This window comes from Salvelinus namaycush, chromosome 31, assembly GCF_016432855.1.
Source record: "Salvelinus namaycush isolate Seneca chromosome 31, SaNama_1.0, whole genome shotgun sequence".
Classification (NCBI taxonomy): domain Eukaryota; kingdom Metazoa; phylum Chordata; class Actinopteri; order Salmoniformes; family Salmonidae; genus Salvelinus; species Salvelinus namaycush.
Genome location: NC_052337.1, coordinates 11,934,563 through 11,949,918, shown reverse-complemented (window position 1 = coordinate 11,949,918; position 15,356 = coordinate 11,934,563). Strand labels below are relative to the sequence as shown.

The following is a 15,356-nucleotide window of genomic DNA, read 5'->3' as shown; positions in this document are numbered from 1 at the left end:
CCAGGGTCCTTAGCTTATTGATGAGCTTTGTGGGCACTATGGTGTTGAACGCTGAGCTGTAGTCAATGAACAGCATTCTCACAAAGGTGTTACTTTTTTTCCAGGTGGGAAAGGGCAGAGTGGAGTGCGATTTGAGATTGCGTACTCTGTGGATCCGTTGGGGCGGTATGCAAATTTGAGTGGGTCTAGGGATTCCGGGTTGATGGTGTTGACGTGAGCCATGACCAGCCTTTCAAAGCACTTCATGGCTACCGACGTGAGTGCTACGGGGCGGTAGTCATTTAGGCAGGTTACCTTCACTTTCTTTGGCACAGGGACTATGGTGGTCTGCTTGAAAGATGTCGATATTACAGACTCAGTCAGGGAGAGGTTGAAAATGTCAGTGAAGACACTTGCCAGTTGGTCCGCACATGCTGTGATTACATGTCCTGGTAATACGGCCTTGTGAATGTTGACCTGTTTAAAGGTCTTGCTCACATCGACAATGGAGAGCATGATCACACAGTCATCCATAACAGCTTGTGCTCTCATAAATGCTTCATTAGTGCTTGCCTCGAAGCAAGCATAAAAGGCATTTAGCTTGTCTGGTAGGCTCGCGTCACTGGGCACCTCGTGGCTGGGTTTCCCTTTTGTAGTCCGTAATAGTTTGAAATCCCTGCCACATCCGATGAGCGTCAGAGCTGGTGTAGTAGGATTCAGTCTTAGTCCTGTATTGATGCTTTGCCTGTTTGATGGTTTGTCTGAGGGCATAATGGGATTTCATATAAGCGTCTGGATTAGTGTCCCGCTCCTTGAAAGCGGCAGCTCTAGCATTTAGCTCGGTGTTGATGTTGCCTGTAATCAATGGTTTCTGGTTGGGATATGTACGTACGGTCACTGTGGGGACGATATCGTCAATGCACTTATTGATGAAGCCAGTGACTGAGGTGGTATACTCCTCAATGCCATTGGATGAATCCCAGAACATATTCCAGTCTGTGCTAGCAAAACAGGCCTGTAGCGTAGGATCCGTGTCATCTGACCACTTCTGTATTGAGCGAGTCACTGGTACTTCCTGCTTTAGTTTTTTGCTTGTACATTTTTTTATATATATATTTTTTTTTATTGTACCTTTTATTTAACTAGGCAAGTCAGTTAAGAACAAATTCTTATTTACAATAACGGCCAAACCCGGACGCCCTATGGGACTCCCAATCACAGCCTTATGTGATACAGCCTGGATCTGAACCAGGGACTGTAGTGACACCTCTTGCCCTGAGATGCAGTGCCTTAGACCGCTGCACCATTCGGGAGCTCAAGCAGGAATCGGGAGGATAGAACTATGGTCAAATTTGCCAAATGGAGGTTGAGGGAGAGCTTTGTATGTGTCTCTGTGTGTGGAGTAACGGTGGTCTAGAGTTTTTTTTTTTTCCTTCTGGTTGAACATGTGACATGCTGGTAGAAATTAGGTCAAAGGGATTTAAGTTTGCCTACGTTAAAGTTGCCGGCCACTAGAAGCGCCACTTCTGGATGAGCATTTTCTTGTTTGCTTATGGCCTTGTACAGCTCTTTGAGTGCGGTCTTGAGGTATTAAATAGACGGCTATGAAAACTATAGATGAAAATTCTCTTGGTAGATAGAGTACCTCATGATAAGCTGTGGACTACACTATCTCAAGACTTCTTTAATATTAGACATTGCACACCAGCTGTTATTGACAAATAGACACACACCCCCACCCCTCGTCTTACCAGACATAGCTGTTCTGTCCTGCCTGATGCATGGAAAACCCAGCCAGCTGTATATTATCAGTAAGTGTGGGTTCTAGATTAATTGAATCACTTTTTGACTGCACCCTTTTTGATTTGAACGAAACCTTCCATGCATGTTTGCCCATGGTAGAAGGGGTCAGAAAGGGCTCAAAGATTACCCATTTTGCATACCCCACCCTACCATGACATATCCATGCTCACCCGCATGTTTGTACTGTATGTCTGTGGTATGTCACACGTGTGCTTGTGAGAGGGAGAGAAAGAGGGAGAATTCTGTAGAATGCCTCACTCTCCATTGATTTTACTGCATAATAAACTCTAGGAGTGTGTGTGATTGTGAGTTTTTTTCTTTAGATATATATATTGGTCCAGACAATGATCAATATCTTAACATGTTTAAGATCAGAGAAAAAACTATAAAATGACTCACTCTCCAGTCTCCATTGAATTAGCTTATACTGCATGTGCTCTAGGGATGTGTGTGGATTTTTAGATATTGTTTTTATAAATGTCAGTCAAGGCAATAATACACAGTGTACAAAACATTAGGAACACCTTCCTACTGTTGAGTTGCACCGCCTTTTCCCCCCAGGACAGCCTCAATTCGTCGGGGGATGGACTCTACAAGGTGGCAAGCGTTACACAGGGATGCTGACCCATGTTGACTCCAGTGCTTCCCACAGTTGTCAAGTTGGCTGGATGTCCTTTGGGTGGTGGACCATACTTGATACACACAGGAAACTGTTGAGTGTGAAAAACCCAGCAGCATTAGTGTCATGTCACACTCAAATGGGTGTGACTGGCACCAACTACCATACCCCGTTCAAAGGCACTTAAATATTTTGTCTTGCCCAGTCACCCTCTGAATAGCACACATACACAATCCATGTCTAAATTGTCTCAAGGCTTAAAAATCCTTATTTTAACCTGTCTTCTCCCCTTCATCTACACTGATTTGAAGTGGATTTAACAAATTACATCAATAAGGGATCATAGCTTTCACCAGGATTCACCTGGTCAGTCTGTCATGGAAAGAGCAGGTGTTCCTAATGTTTTGTACACTCAGTGTATATATCAACCGTTATTCAGATCTGAACATGTTTAAGATTTGAGAAAAAGGAAAAACGCTGTGAAATTACTCAATCTACAGTCTCCATTGACATGCATATGATTAGCTTATAATGCATATACTCTTTGTGTGTGTGTGGATTCCTTTTTATATATATATATATATATACACCAAATATCTTTAAGATCTGGGCACGTATCCACAGTGTCTCAGAGTAGAAAATTGTTTGTAAGTGGTGAGAATAGAAATTTTACTCCTACTCTTAAGGGTAAAAATTTAAGCTTTGTATGAAGCCTCTTTAGTCATAAGAGTCCCACCTAGTTGGCAGATATTTAAGACACCTCATGAGCTGTCCTAACCAGTTAAGAGTTACAAGCAGGTGTCTTGATAATTGAAAAATGTAGCGAGTCCATGGTTCCTGCGCCGCATGCAATTGCTTTGGAGTTGTTCAAATAATTTTACGATCTTTCTAAATGATCAATCCATAATTAATCTAGACCTGGGTAGTTGACATGACGCCCCTTTGTTTTTGTCCATGATGGCAAACAATACCTTAAATTGACAACTTGGGTGTCTATATTTCAACAGAAAAGTTAGATAAGTTTATAAAGTAGGGCCTTGTAAACAAAAAGGAAGTAATGTAGAGATCTACGGGTCTTTACCGAAGTCCAGCCAACCTTTTGATACAGGATGCAGTGATGAGTATCAGAACTGTCACCTGTAACAAAACGAAGATATGGTAGATGGCATCCAAAGAGTAGTTGCAGCTGCACTTTGATAAATAATGTCACCGGAATCAAGAACAGATAAAAAGGTTAATTTAATAATCTGCCTCCCATTGCTTAGAGAAAGTCACAATCTGTTTCTGTAGAAAAAGCCAACTTTAAATCTTAGCTTCTTAACCAGCTCATCTATATGTCTTCTAAACGTCAAATCCACATCAATCCAAACGCCTAAGTATTTATATGCAGGAACACGTTATATTGGAGAATCATCTAATGCGTGAACATGTAGTTCATCTGAAACATTCTTACAAGAGTTTAAAATAAAAATGTATTTTGTTTTGCCTGTATTAAGCACACGTTTTAAATGAGCAAGGGATTCCTGTATAGCTATTAAATCTGGCTGTAATGTTGACACAGATCAACAGTCAGGGCAATAGGATACATAATAGTATCATCTGCATATAAATTAAATGTACAATTTTTAACAGATTGACCAATAGTGTTTATATAAATAGTGAAGAGAACCGATCCTGAAATCAACCCCTGTTGTACACTTTTATCTACTTCAAGAAATTCAGACTTAACCTCATCAATCACGATGGCCTGAGTTCTGTCATTAAGATAATCATGAAACCATGAGCAGGTGTCAGAGCTCAGGCTTATCAAGGACAACTTATTCAATAAAATAGCATGATCAACAGGTCCACAAACAAAGCCTCACATTTAATTTGAGTGTCTAAAGCATTGACAGGATCATTAACAACTAAAGTGGTTGCTGTAATAGTACTATGCCCAGGCCTAAACCCGGATTGGTTTACATTCAAAATATATTTCTCAGATAAATAAAGAGCAAAGTTATACATTTGCCAAGGATTCAAGAATCTTCGCTAGAAAAGGAAGCCTTGAAATGGGGCGATGATGATTAAGATCTCTACTGTCCCCGTCCTTATGAAGTGGCAGCACAAGATGATTTCCATACTTTTGGAATTTTTCCTGATAACAAAGTTAAATAATAAATGTGGGTTTTGAACTAACAATGATGGCCGCTGCACACTTAAGCAGACCAGGATCCAATTAGCCGGCCCCTTTGGATTTATTTTTGTCTATTGCTAGTAAAGCACCCAGAACTTATTTTTCTGTAAAAAAACCTGAAAGAAAAGCTTTGACTATAATTTCTCTGATCATCTAGCAAGTTTCCCTTACCCAAAATGTAACCGTGAGACACTTGGTTATCATCATTATACAAGGAAATTGTGTTTTTTGTTTTTGGAAATTCCAGAATTTGATTACTGATTTAACGACCGAAGTAACTAAACAATGAGTACAAATATTTGTTTTTTCTATTTGAGGATCATTATAATAACATTACTTATGTCACACCAGAATACGGCGGGTACGGCGATGTCGTACCCACAGCAACTATTAAAACATTCCCAAACCAGAAACCGTGGATTGATGGTAGCATTCGCGTGAAACTGAAAGCGCGAACCACTGCTTTTAACCAAGGCAAGGTGACCGGAAACATGACCGAATACAAACAGAGTAGTTATTCCCTCCGCAAGGCAATCAAACAAGCTAAGCGTCAGTATAGAGACAAAGTAGAGTTGCAATTCAACGGCTCAGACACAAGAGGTATGTGGCAGGGTCTACAGTCAATCACGGATTACAAAAAGAAAACCAGCCCCGTCGCGGACCAGGATGTCTTGCTCCCAGACAGACTAAATAACTTCTTTGCTCGCTTTGAGGATAATACAGTGCCACTGACACGGCCCGCTACCAAAACCTGCGGACTCTCCTTCACTGCAGCCAACGTGAGTAAAACATTTAAACGTGTTAACCCTCACAAGGCTGCAGGCCCAGGCGGCATCCCCAGCCGCGTCCTCAGAGCATGCGCAGACCAGCTGGCTGGTGTGTTTACGGACATATTCAATCAATCCTTATCCCAGTCTGCTGTTCCCACATGCTTCAAGAGGGCCACCATTGTTCCTGTTCCCAAGAAATGTAAGGTAACTGAGCTAAACGACTACCGCCCCGTAGCACTCACTTCCGTCATCATGAAGTGCTTTGAGAGACTAGTCAAGGACCATATCACCTCCACCCTACCTGACACCCTAGACCCACTCCAATTTGCTTACCGCTCCAATAGGTTCACAGACGACGCAATCGCAACCACACTGCACACTGCCCTAACCCATCTGGACAAGAGGAATACCTACGTGAGAATGCTGTTCATCGACTACAGCTCAGCATTTAACGCCATAGTACCCTCCAAACTCGTCATCAAGCTCGAGACCCTGGGTCTCGACCCCGCCCTGTGCAACTGGGTACTGGACTTCTTGACGGGCCGCCCCCAGGTGGTGAGGGTAGGTAACAACATCTCCACCCTGCTGATCCTCAACACTGGGGCCCCACAAGGGTGCGTTCTGAGCCCTCTCCTGTACTCACCCACGACTGCGTGGCCATGCACGCCTCCAACTCAATCATCAAGTTTGCGGACGACACTACAGTGGTAGGCTTGATTACCAACAACGACGAGACGGCCTACAGGGAGGAGGTGAGGGCCCTCGGAGTGTGGTGTCAGGAAAATAACCTCACACTCAACGTCAACAAAACAAAGGAGATGATTGTGGACTTCAGGAAACAGCAGAGGGAGCACTCCCCTATCTACATCGACGGGACAGTAGTGGAGAGGGTAGTAAGTTTTAAGTTCCTCGGCGTGCACATCACGGACAAACTGAATTGGTCCACCCACACAGACAGCGTGGTGAAGAAGGTGCAGCAGCGCCTCTTCAACTTCAGGAGGCTGAAAAAATTTGGCTTGTCACCAAAAGCACTCACAAACTTCTACAGATGCACAATCGAGAGCATCCTGTCGGGCTGTATCACCGCCTGGTACGGCAACTGCTCCACCCACAACCGTAAGGCTCTCCAGAGGGTAGTGAGGTCTGCACAACGCATCACTGGGGGCAACCCACCTGCCCTCCAGGACACCTACACCACCCGATGTCACAGGAAGGCCATAAAGATCATCAAGGACAACAACAACCCAAGCCACTGCCTGTTCACCCCGCTATCATCCAGAAGGCGAGGTCAGTACAGGTGCATCAAAGCAGGGACCGAGAGACTGAAAAACAGCTTCTTTCTCAAGGACATCAGACTGTTAAACAGCCACCACTAACATTGAGTGGCTGCTGCCAACATACTGCCTCAACTCCAGCTCACTTTAATAATGGAAATTTATGGAAATGTATCAAAAATGTATCACTAGCCACTTTAAACAATGCCACTTAATATAATGTATATGTATATACTGTACTCTATATCATGTACTTCATCTTGCCATCTTTATGTAATACATGTATCACTAGCCACTTTAAACTGCATTTTATGTTTACATACCCTACATTACTCATCTCATATGTATATACTGTACTCGATACCATCTACTGCATCTTGCCTATGCCGTTCTGTACCATCACTCATTCATATATCTTTATGTACATATTCTTTATCCCTTTACACTTGTGTGTGTATAAGGTAGTAGTTGTGGAATTGTTAGGTTAGATTACTCGTTGGTTATTACTGCATTGTCGGAACTAGAAGTCAAGCATTTCGCTACACTCGCATTAAGATTTGATTTGAATACAAATTCAAGGCACTATTTTATTTATTTATTGCAATGCACTATTTTAATTATGACAAATGTTAAGAAAATGTTGAGCAATGTAATAAAGTTATGACTTTTCGAATAAGTTACGTTACGCGTTATGTTGGCTGACAATTTGTTAGCTACGCTATCCTATTGCATATCATTACAGCAGTATGTACCGGTATGTTAGCTAGCAGCCTAATGTTAGTTGGCTACTCATACATTGAACTTGCTAACTAACCAATGTTTATTTACTTGATTGTTCACGTCATTCTTAGCTTAGCGGTATAGTCGTTAGAACCACTAAGTTTTTATTTTGATTATTTAATTACCTTAAACATGTTATCAATTTGGAGCGCCGCAACATGTTAAAATATGTCTAAATTGGGCATACCTATAAGTTGGGCAATTGAAGACATCTAGGGCTTATGTTAACTTTGATTGTGTTCGATAAAAATTATAGGCCTTTCAAACGTTTGAATGCAAAGTTGTGTGCAGAATTATCGGCATATGACTTGATGCCTAGGGTGTAATTTTGCAACAAAAAAATGTTTTCTCCAAACAGAAAAAGCTAACAAGAGTTTCTATTGGACAAATGCAGGTAGGTCCCTCCCCGTTTTGTTCAGGTAGATCGGTTTTTGTTGCAAAACATTTACCATTGCAATATTTCATGTACAGTCACATTGACCGTGTTAGTCTGAAGCGTGTTACCTATAGAATTCACAGATGGCGATGCCTCATTGCGATTGGTAATTCCCCATCATTTGCAACAATGGCAATGAGTATCATCACTATCTTTCCGTTGAAGTACCTCAAACTGTCTTGATTAGCAGCTGAGATTTAATTTTTATGAGTTGATTTTACTCCTGGCTCAGAGTTCGTCTGGGCAGTGTCTTAAAACCTACTCTGAGCTGGGAGTTTTTTGTGTGTTAAAACTGGTTTTAACAGGATTCCTATGACCTTTTCTGAGATGCTTTTTGGATACGGGCCCTGATCTGATTATTTGAACATGACTTGATTCTTGAAATGTACCCGTTGAGTCCAGAGACTAAATATAGTACGGTACAGAAACGTCTGTAGTTCACAAATTACAATGAGTTGCATCATATATTTGGCGTATTTGGGCTTAGAACAGGTCAAGTAACAATACTATATCCTTTTAAACAATTTTTATTCTGAAGTGTATTTCAAAATACATATGATTAATGATTTGAATGATTTATTTCACATTTTCTCAAAATCCCAAAGTTGATTTGACACTGGAAGTATGATACATAATGACAATTGTAAAATTTCCATTCGGTTTGTCTAGACACGTGCGAACATTTTTGCACAAAATGTCATGTATTTACACCAAACAGAATTTGTTCTATGGCACATTTTGATATTGTGCAAAATATACTGTAGTTAGAGGATGTGAATGGGTTAAAGACATGCTCTGGAACCTTGGCAAATAGTATTTTTTCTTTTTTTACCTCCTGCTTTGGGCTGGATTTGTCAATGTGTAGTTCATACATGCATAATCTATGATCAGAATTGCTGTTTTACCTCAATTAGCCACATAATCCCTAGTTTCAAAGCGACTGTTTACTGGAAGCTGTTCAGTGCCATTTTCCCCCATGTGGGCCAGCCCCCTAGCAATTCGAATTCAAGCCAATGAGCTTCAGCCCCTCGCCATTTGAGTGACGGCTAGCAAGATGCGCACACAGCATCATTCTTGTTTGAGGTTTTGAAGGCTTGTTTGGAGCCTAATCCATAATATTATTTTATGATAATAGAAATACTGTATATATTTCTAAGACTCATCATATCAACTATCCAGTCCTGTCCAAGACCCAGCTACTCGGTCATATCCAAACTCTCCAACCCACCCATCCTCTCTTTCTTGCGCGCTCTTTCTCGCTCTCTCTCGCTCTCCTTCTCTTTCTATCTCTCTCTCCCTATCTCTCCCTCCCTCCCTCTGAGTTCATCTTTCATTAGACTTTCAGCATCAGATATTCATACGCTTTTTATCCATGCCAGAGGAATTAATATGATCAATCATTCTTTGTCTTCAACCGCATAAGTGTTTAGCTGGAGGGAGCTGACAGTCAACGGCTGTCTGAAATGGCACCCTTTTTACTAATGAGGGCCCATAGTGCTCTGGTCAAATGTAGTGTACTATATAGTGAATAGAGTGCCATTTGGGACGCATATACATAGTAATTACTAGACCGCTATGTCAGTGTATCATTCTGTTCTCTGCTCCATAGTTGTCCTTAAGTGGGATGATGATAGTAACAAATGCAGCTTTCAACACTGTTTTTCCTAATTTAATTCTAATAAGATATTCAGAAGTTGGTGTACTCAATGCTGAGTCAGATGCTGAGCTATATTCAACCTCAATGCTTTTTGTCATCGTGTGTACATTGTGGTTATATAGTAGACCGACTGCATACAGAATTACCCTGTAATGTAGTCATGCAGCCATTTGAACTGCATGTCTTTGCTCCTTTGCTCTGCAGTATCTCTACTTGCACATTCATCTTCTGCACATCTATCACTCTATCACAGTGTTTATTTGCGGAATTGTAATTATTTCACCACTACGGCCTATTTATTGCCTTACCTCAATCTTACTTCATTTGCACACACTGTATATAGACTTTTCTATTGTGTTATTGACTGTATGTTTGTTTATTCCATATGTAACTCTGTTGTTGTTTGTCACACTGCTTTGCTTTATCTTGGCCAGGTCACAGTTGTAAATGAGAACTTGTTCTCAACTGGCCTACCTGGTTAAATAAAGGTGAAATAATAATAAATAAATAAAATGTAATTTTAAGCAGTTTTCAATGACATGATGAAGACAATCCAATTTGACTCACTAGTCATTAGTCACTGAAATTGAATAATCAGTTGATTCTCAGTGCAAGAGGCGTCATTACAGTCCCTGGTTCGAATCCAGGCTGTATCACATCCGGCCGTGATTGAGAGTCCCATAGGACGGTGCACAATTGGCCCAGCGTCGTCCGGCTTAGGCCGTCGTTGTAAATAAGAATTTGTTCTTAACTAACTTGCCTAGTTAAAGAAATAAATATTTTTTTTGTTTTTTATATTATGTCCAGCTCAAATATAACTATCAGGCTTTTAGTGGGGGTCGAATTTGATTCGACTCACATGATCACACATATTAGGCTAGATATGAAATACTTCATGTCTGCCATCATGCTTGTACAGTATGTGACCTTTGACATAACAATTTACCTTTCAGCCAATGAATGCCCATATACCTGACGTTAGATGATATTGCTCCTCTTACCATAACAGACACATGTTTCCAGGGGTAACCAAGTGTAGAAAGATGGTTAGTCAGAAGTAACTGGATTCTGCTTAGGAAACGATGTCTCTTGATTTCTCTGGTTCAGTGTAGCTGGCCAGGGGTTTGGCGGTGGGTGCTATTCAAATCAAACTTTATTTGTCATATGCGCCGAATACAACAAGTGTAGACCTTACCGTGAAATTCTTACTTACAAGCCCTTAACCAACAGTGCAGTTCAAGAAGAGTTAAGAAAATATTTACTAAATAAACTGAAGTAAAAAATAGTCAAAAGTAATACAATAACATAACAATAATGAGGCTATATACAAGGGGTGCCGTTACCAAGTCAGTGTGCGGGGGTACAGGTTAGAGGTAATTTGTACATGTAGGTAGGGGTGAAGTGACTATGCATAGATAATAAACAGAGTAGCAGCAGTGTGCAAAACAAATTGAGGGGGGGGTCAATGTAATAGTCCGGTGGCCATTTGCAGGCAATCCGTTTTAAAATGTTTTGCAACAGATTTTTCCCCCACCTTTTTATTTATACAGGTAAGTCAATTAAGAACAAATTATTATTTACGATGATGACCTCATTGGAACAGTAATCCACGTAGGCCTCTCCGTTTCAGTCCATATTCTGGTTTGGTGCCTAATGAACTGGACCCTGGATCTGGCCGGTCAGGGAAGGGATATGGGTTAGGGTTTTCCCCCACCTCTAAACACATTGACCCTGTTGTCAGCCTCTCATTAATGAGGGTTAGATCCCCCTGATGTAATTGGACATCTCCCTGTTATTAGCTAACTACTTGTTTGTGAGCGGAGGCCTTTTGCAGTTTATACACTCGTGGGCGCGATTGTATGGCCATCTGGGTGAGTCAGCCAGAAGAAAATTGATCTGATTTAAATCCTGCACACAAATTCTATGAGCTCAACTTCCTCTTCTGCTGTTTCGGACTAAATCACTCACTCAGTCATACTGACTTTGGGTAAAGAATAATATAAAACATTCTCAGGTACATCATCTTCTAACTTAGAGTTTACACTTTAACAAAGAACGCCCTATTTGTTTCGCTGACGTCATGGGTATGTGTTTGTGTGTTGCAATAATAAGCACAGCAGGTATTAACATCATCATTCGAATATGACATTTCCACATAATGGCCTAGTTTGTTTAGCTTATTGCTTTCTTCCTGAAGTACATATGGCTAGGCTAGTTGGTGTGGTTTGATCCCGTTTGATCATTACATCAATAGGCCATCATGATTGACATCTTAGTCCATAACCTGAGTTACTCACGGCAGAGGTATGCTTATAGGTATTAGATGTAATCCTTTTGTTTGGATATGTCTGTATGGTATTAACTAGGGCTGGAAATTGCCAGGGACCTCACAATATATTATCACGATACTTAGGTGCCGATACGATATGTATTGCGTTTCGATACTGTGATTTTATTGCAATTTGATATTCCAAACATGTTGCTCACTATATGTCTGCTGCAGAGAGAAGACCAAGAGCATGAGAAAACAATTTGATCAGTCAGGGAAATAACATGTTTTCAGCCCTTTTAACTCACTATTTAAAAATAATAGTTTTCTATATACTTCAAATGTCAATATAATATCGTCCAGAAATAATATTGTGATATGTAACTATCTATTGCCCCCCCCCCCCCCCCCCCCCCCCCCCATCATTAGTGTTAACTCAATTATTCTTAATATTGACATAGGTGAGAGAGGGAGAGCTTATTAGCCTGACCTTACAAAACATTGTGGTGTGTCCTTAGTCTGCAGGAAACAAACTCGGAGACAATAAGGTTGGCTTTTCTATTATACACTCCAATACCAATTACCAAACTGTAATGGATGCATAGTTTGAATTGGCAATTCTAATTATGTTTTTGCAGAATGCTTGAGTAAAGCTGGTGAGCAACCACATTGCTCCTGCTACTCAGACGGGACACAGAGAGACGTACAGATGTCCAGACAGACAGATGTCCTCACTCCTCAGGAAGGCCTAGGCCACTGAGGCCAGGCAGACTGTGCAGTCTGTGTGTACATCCATTGGACCTGCTGTGGAGGGGGGGAGGTCATAGGCTTATTTCAGTCCTGTACACTACACTACCTCTGGGTATGTTTTCTGTGGTTAGAATAGAAAAGGGACTTGACATGTGCTGCTGGCTTGGATTCATACGCACATCTACTGGGTAAGCAGATACAAAAGATAACCTCGGAAAATCGGCCGATGGTAGTCATCTCGATTGCTAGTTTATCTCGAGATTCCTTGAACCATTTCCTTTCAGAATCCTAGATATATATATTTTTTTTTAACTAGGCAAGTCAGTTAAGAACAAATTCTTATTTACAGTGACGGCCTACACCGGCCAAACCCGGACGACGCTGGGCCAATTGTGCGCCGACCTATGGGACTCCCAATCACGGCCGGTTGTGATACATCATGGATATGAACCAGAGTGACGCCTCAAGCACTGAGATGCAGTGGCTTAGACCGCTGTGCCACTCGGGATCCCACTTGATAGCCACATCGACACTACAGCAGACAATAAATATAGCTGAACTAACTCCTATTGAACCATAGATTACCACTGATATCATATGGTATAAGCTAACAATCCCTGCAATAATACATGTAATATTCCCAGATGAGGGACAACCACACAGGGAGTGTCTGATTCCATAACATTATTGGATTTTCTTTATCAACCGTAAGCTGTTCATACAGTGTGTGTGTGTGTGTGTGTTTGCATTCCACAATGAAGGTTAATTAAACCGAAGGCTATCTGTGGGCGTTGGTGTCGTGTTACAGCATCTGTTGGCTGATCCTTGTCTGTCCGTCCATCCATCCGTCTGTCAGTAGTGGGTCATTCAGCCTCCCAGACAGACGTCAGACTATGGTCTTGCGTAATTTAACTCTTAACCAGATAGTTGTATCAAAGGCGCTTAACAATAATTCTTATGAAGTTGCCGCCCATCCACATCGAAAACTTTAACACAACAGTGAGTCTGATATTCTGCTGTTTGTCACGGCTCCATGTAGCTCCGTCTGCTCACACTGGTGGGGCATCAAACAGATGAGGCACGTAGAGAGCTCAACACCACTAAGCTAAACAGTGATTCTATGCTTTATGTGGTCTTTGTAATGTTCTCTTCCCTGTACTCCCTTGTCTTCTGTAAGCCTAGTATAGCCACAGTACAGTAGTTGAGATTTTCCCAGATTGCTTGTATGCAACATGTTTGTGTGTGAGTACAGTTTGTAACACTGACGGTGATAATGGAAGGACATTTTATGTGTGTTCTCCTCAGACACTGGGAGGCCATTAAGAGGTGGGATGAAGCCATCCAGCTGACTCCAGACAACCCTCTACTGTATGAGATGAAGTCCCAGGTACGTTACAATACTACAGCTTTCAGCCACTTATCCTCCTCCTGCTGCTCTTTCTCCTCCTGCTGCTCTCCCTCCTCCTCTTGCCCCTTCTAAGCCTCTACTGTACGAAATGAAGTCCCAGGTACATTACAGTACTGCAGGTCTCAGACACTTATCCTGCTTTCCTTCCTGCTCTCCAACTCTCCAGTCCTCAGACCACAGCCAGCATGTTAGGGCCAGGTACGGCCAGTTGGGACCGGGTACGGCCAGTTGGGACCGGGTACGGCCAGTTGGGACCGGGTACGGCCAGTTGGGACCGGGTACGGCCAGTTGGGACCGGGTACGGCCAGTTGGGACCGGGTACGGCCAGTTGGGACCGGATACGGCCAGTTGGGACCGGATACGGCCAGTTGGGACCGGGTTCGGCCAGTTGGGACCGGGTACGTCCAGTTGGGACCGGATACGGCCAGTTGGGACCGGGTTCGGCCAGTTGGGACCGGGTTCGGCCAGTTGAGACCAGGTACGGCCAGTTGGGGCCAGGTACGGCCAGTTGGGACCGGGTTCGGCCAGTTGGGACCGGGTTCGGCCAGTTGGGACCGGGTTCGGCCAGTTGGGACCGGGTTCGGCCAGTTGAGACCAGGTACGGCCAGTTGGGGCCAGGTACGGCCAGTTGGGACCGGGTTCGGCCAGTTGGGACCGGGTACGGCCAGTTGGGACCGGGTACGGCCAGTTGGGACCGGGTACGGCCAGTTGGGACCGGGTACGGCCAGTTGGGACCGGGTACGTCCACTTGGGACCGGGTACGTCCAGTTGGGAACGGGTTCGGCCAGTTGGGACCAGGTACGGCCAGTTGGGACCGGGTTCGGCCAGTTGGGACCGGGTTCGGCCAGTTGGGACCGGGTACGGCCAGTTGGGACCGGGTACGGCCAGTTGGGGCCAGGTACGGCCAGTTGGGACCGGGTTCGGCCAGTTGGGACCGGGTTCGGCCAGTTGGGACCGGGTACGGCCAGTTGGGGCCGGGTACGTCCACTTGGGACCGGGTACGTCCAGTTGGGACCGGGTTCGGCCAGTTGGGACCGGGTTCGGCCAGGTACAGCCAGATGGGGCCAGGTACAGCCAGATGGGGCCAGGTACAGCCAGATGGGGCCAGGTACAGCCAGGTGGGGCCAGGTACAGCCAGGTGGGGCCAGGTACAGCCAGATGGGGCCAGGTACAGCCAGGTGGGGCCAGGTACAGCCAGATGGGGCCAGGTACAGCCAGATGGGGCCAGGTACAGCCAGATGGGGCCAGGTACAGCCAGATGGGGCCAGGTACAGCCAGATGGGGCCAGGTACAGCCAGGTGGGGCCAGGTACAGCCAGGTGGGGCCAGGTACAGCCAGATGGGGCCAGGTACAGCCAGATGGGGCCAGGTACAGCCAGGTGGGGCCAGGTACAGCCAGATGGGGCCAGGTACAGCCAGATGGGGCCAGGTACAGC

General features: G+C 43.7%; 1 protein-coding gene across 2 annotated transcripts in view; it reads left to right on the top strand.

The window, feature by feature from the left end:
• LOC120025751 (tetratricopeptide repeat protein 33-like) overlaps nt 1–15,356 on the top strand; it is a 59,957-nt gene that overhangs the window by 35,300 nt on the left and 9,301 nt on the right. For both annotated transcript variants that reach the window (XM_038970364.1, XM_038970363.1), the window contains exon 3: nt 13,819–13,900. In XM_038970364.1, coding sequence (XP_038826292.1) covers nt 13,819–13,900 — 82 coding nt within the window. The remainder of the gene's footprint in view (nt 1–13,818; nt 13,901–15,356) is intronic.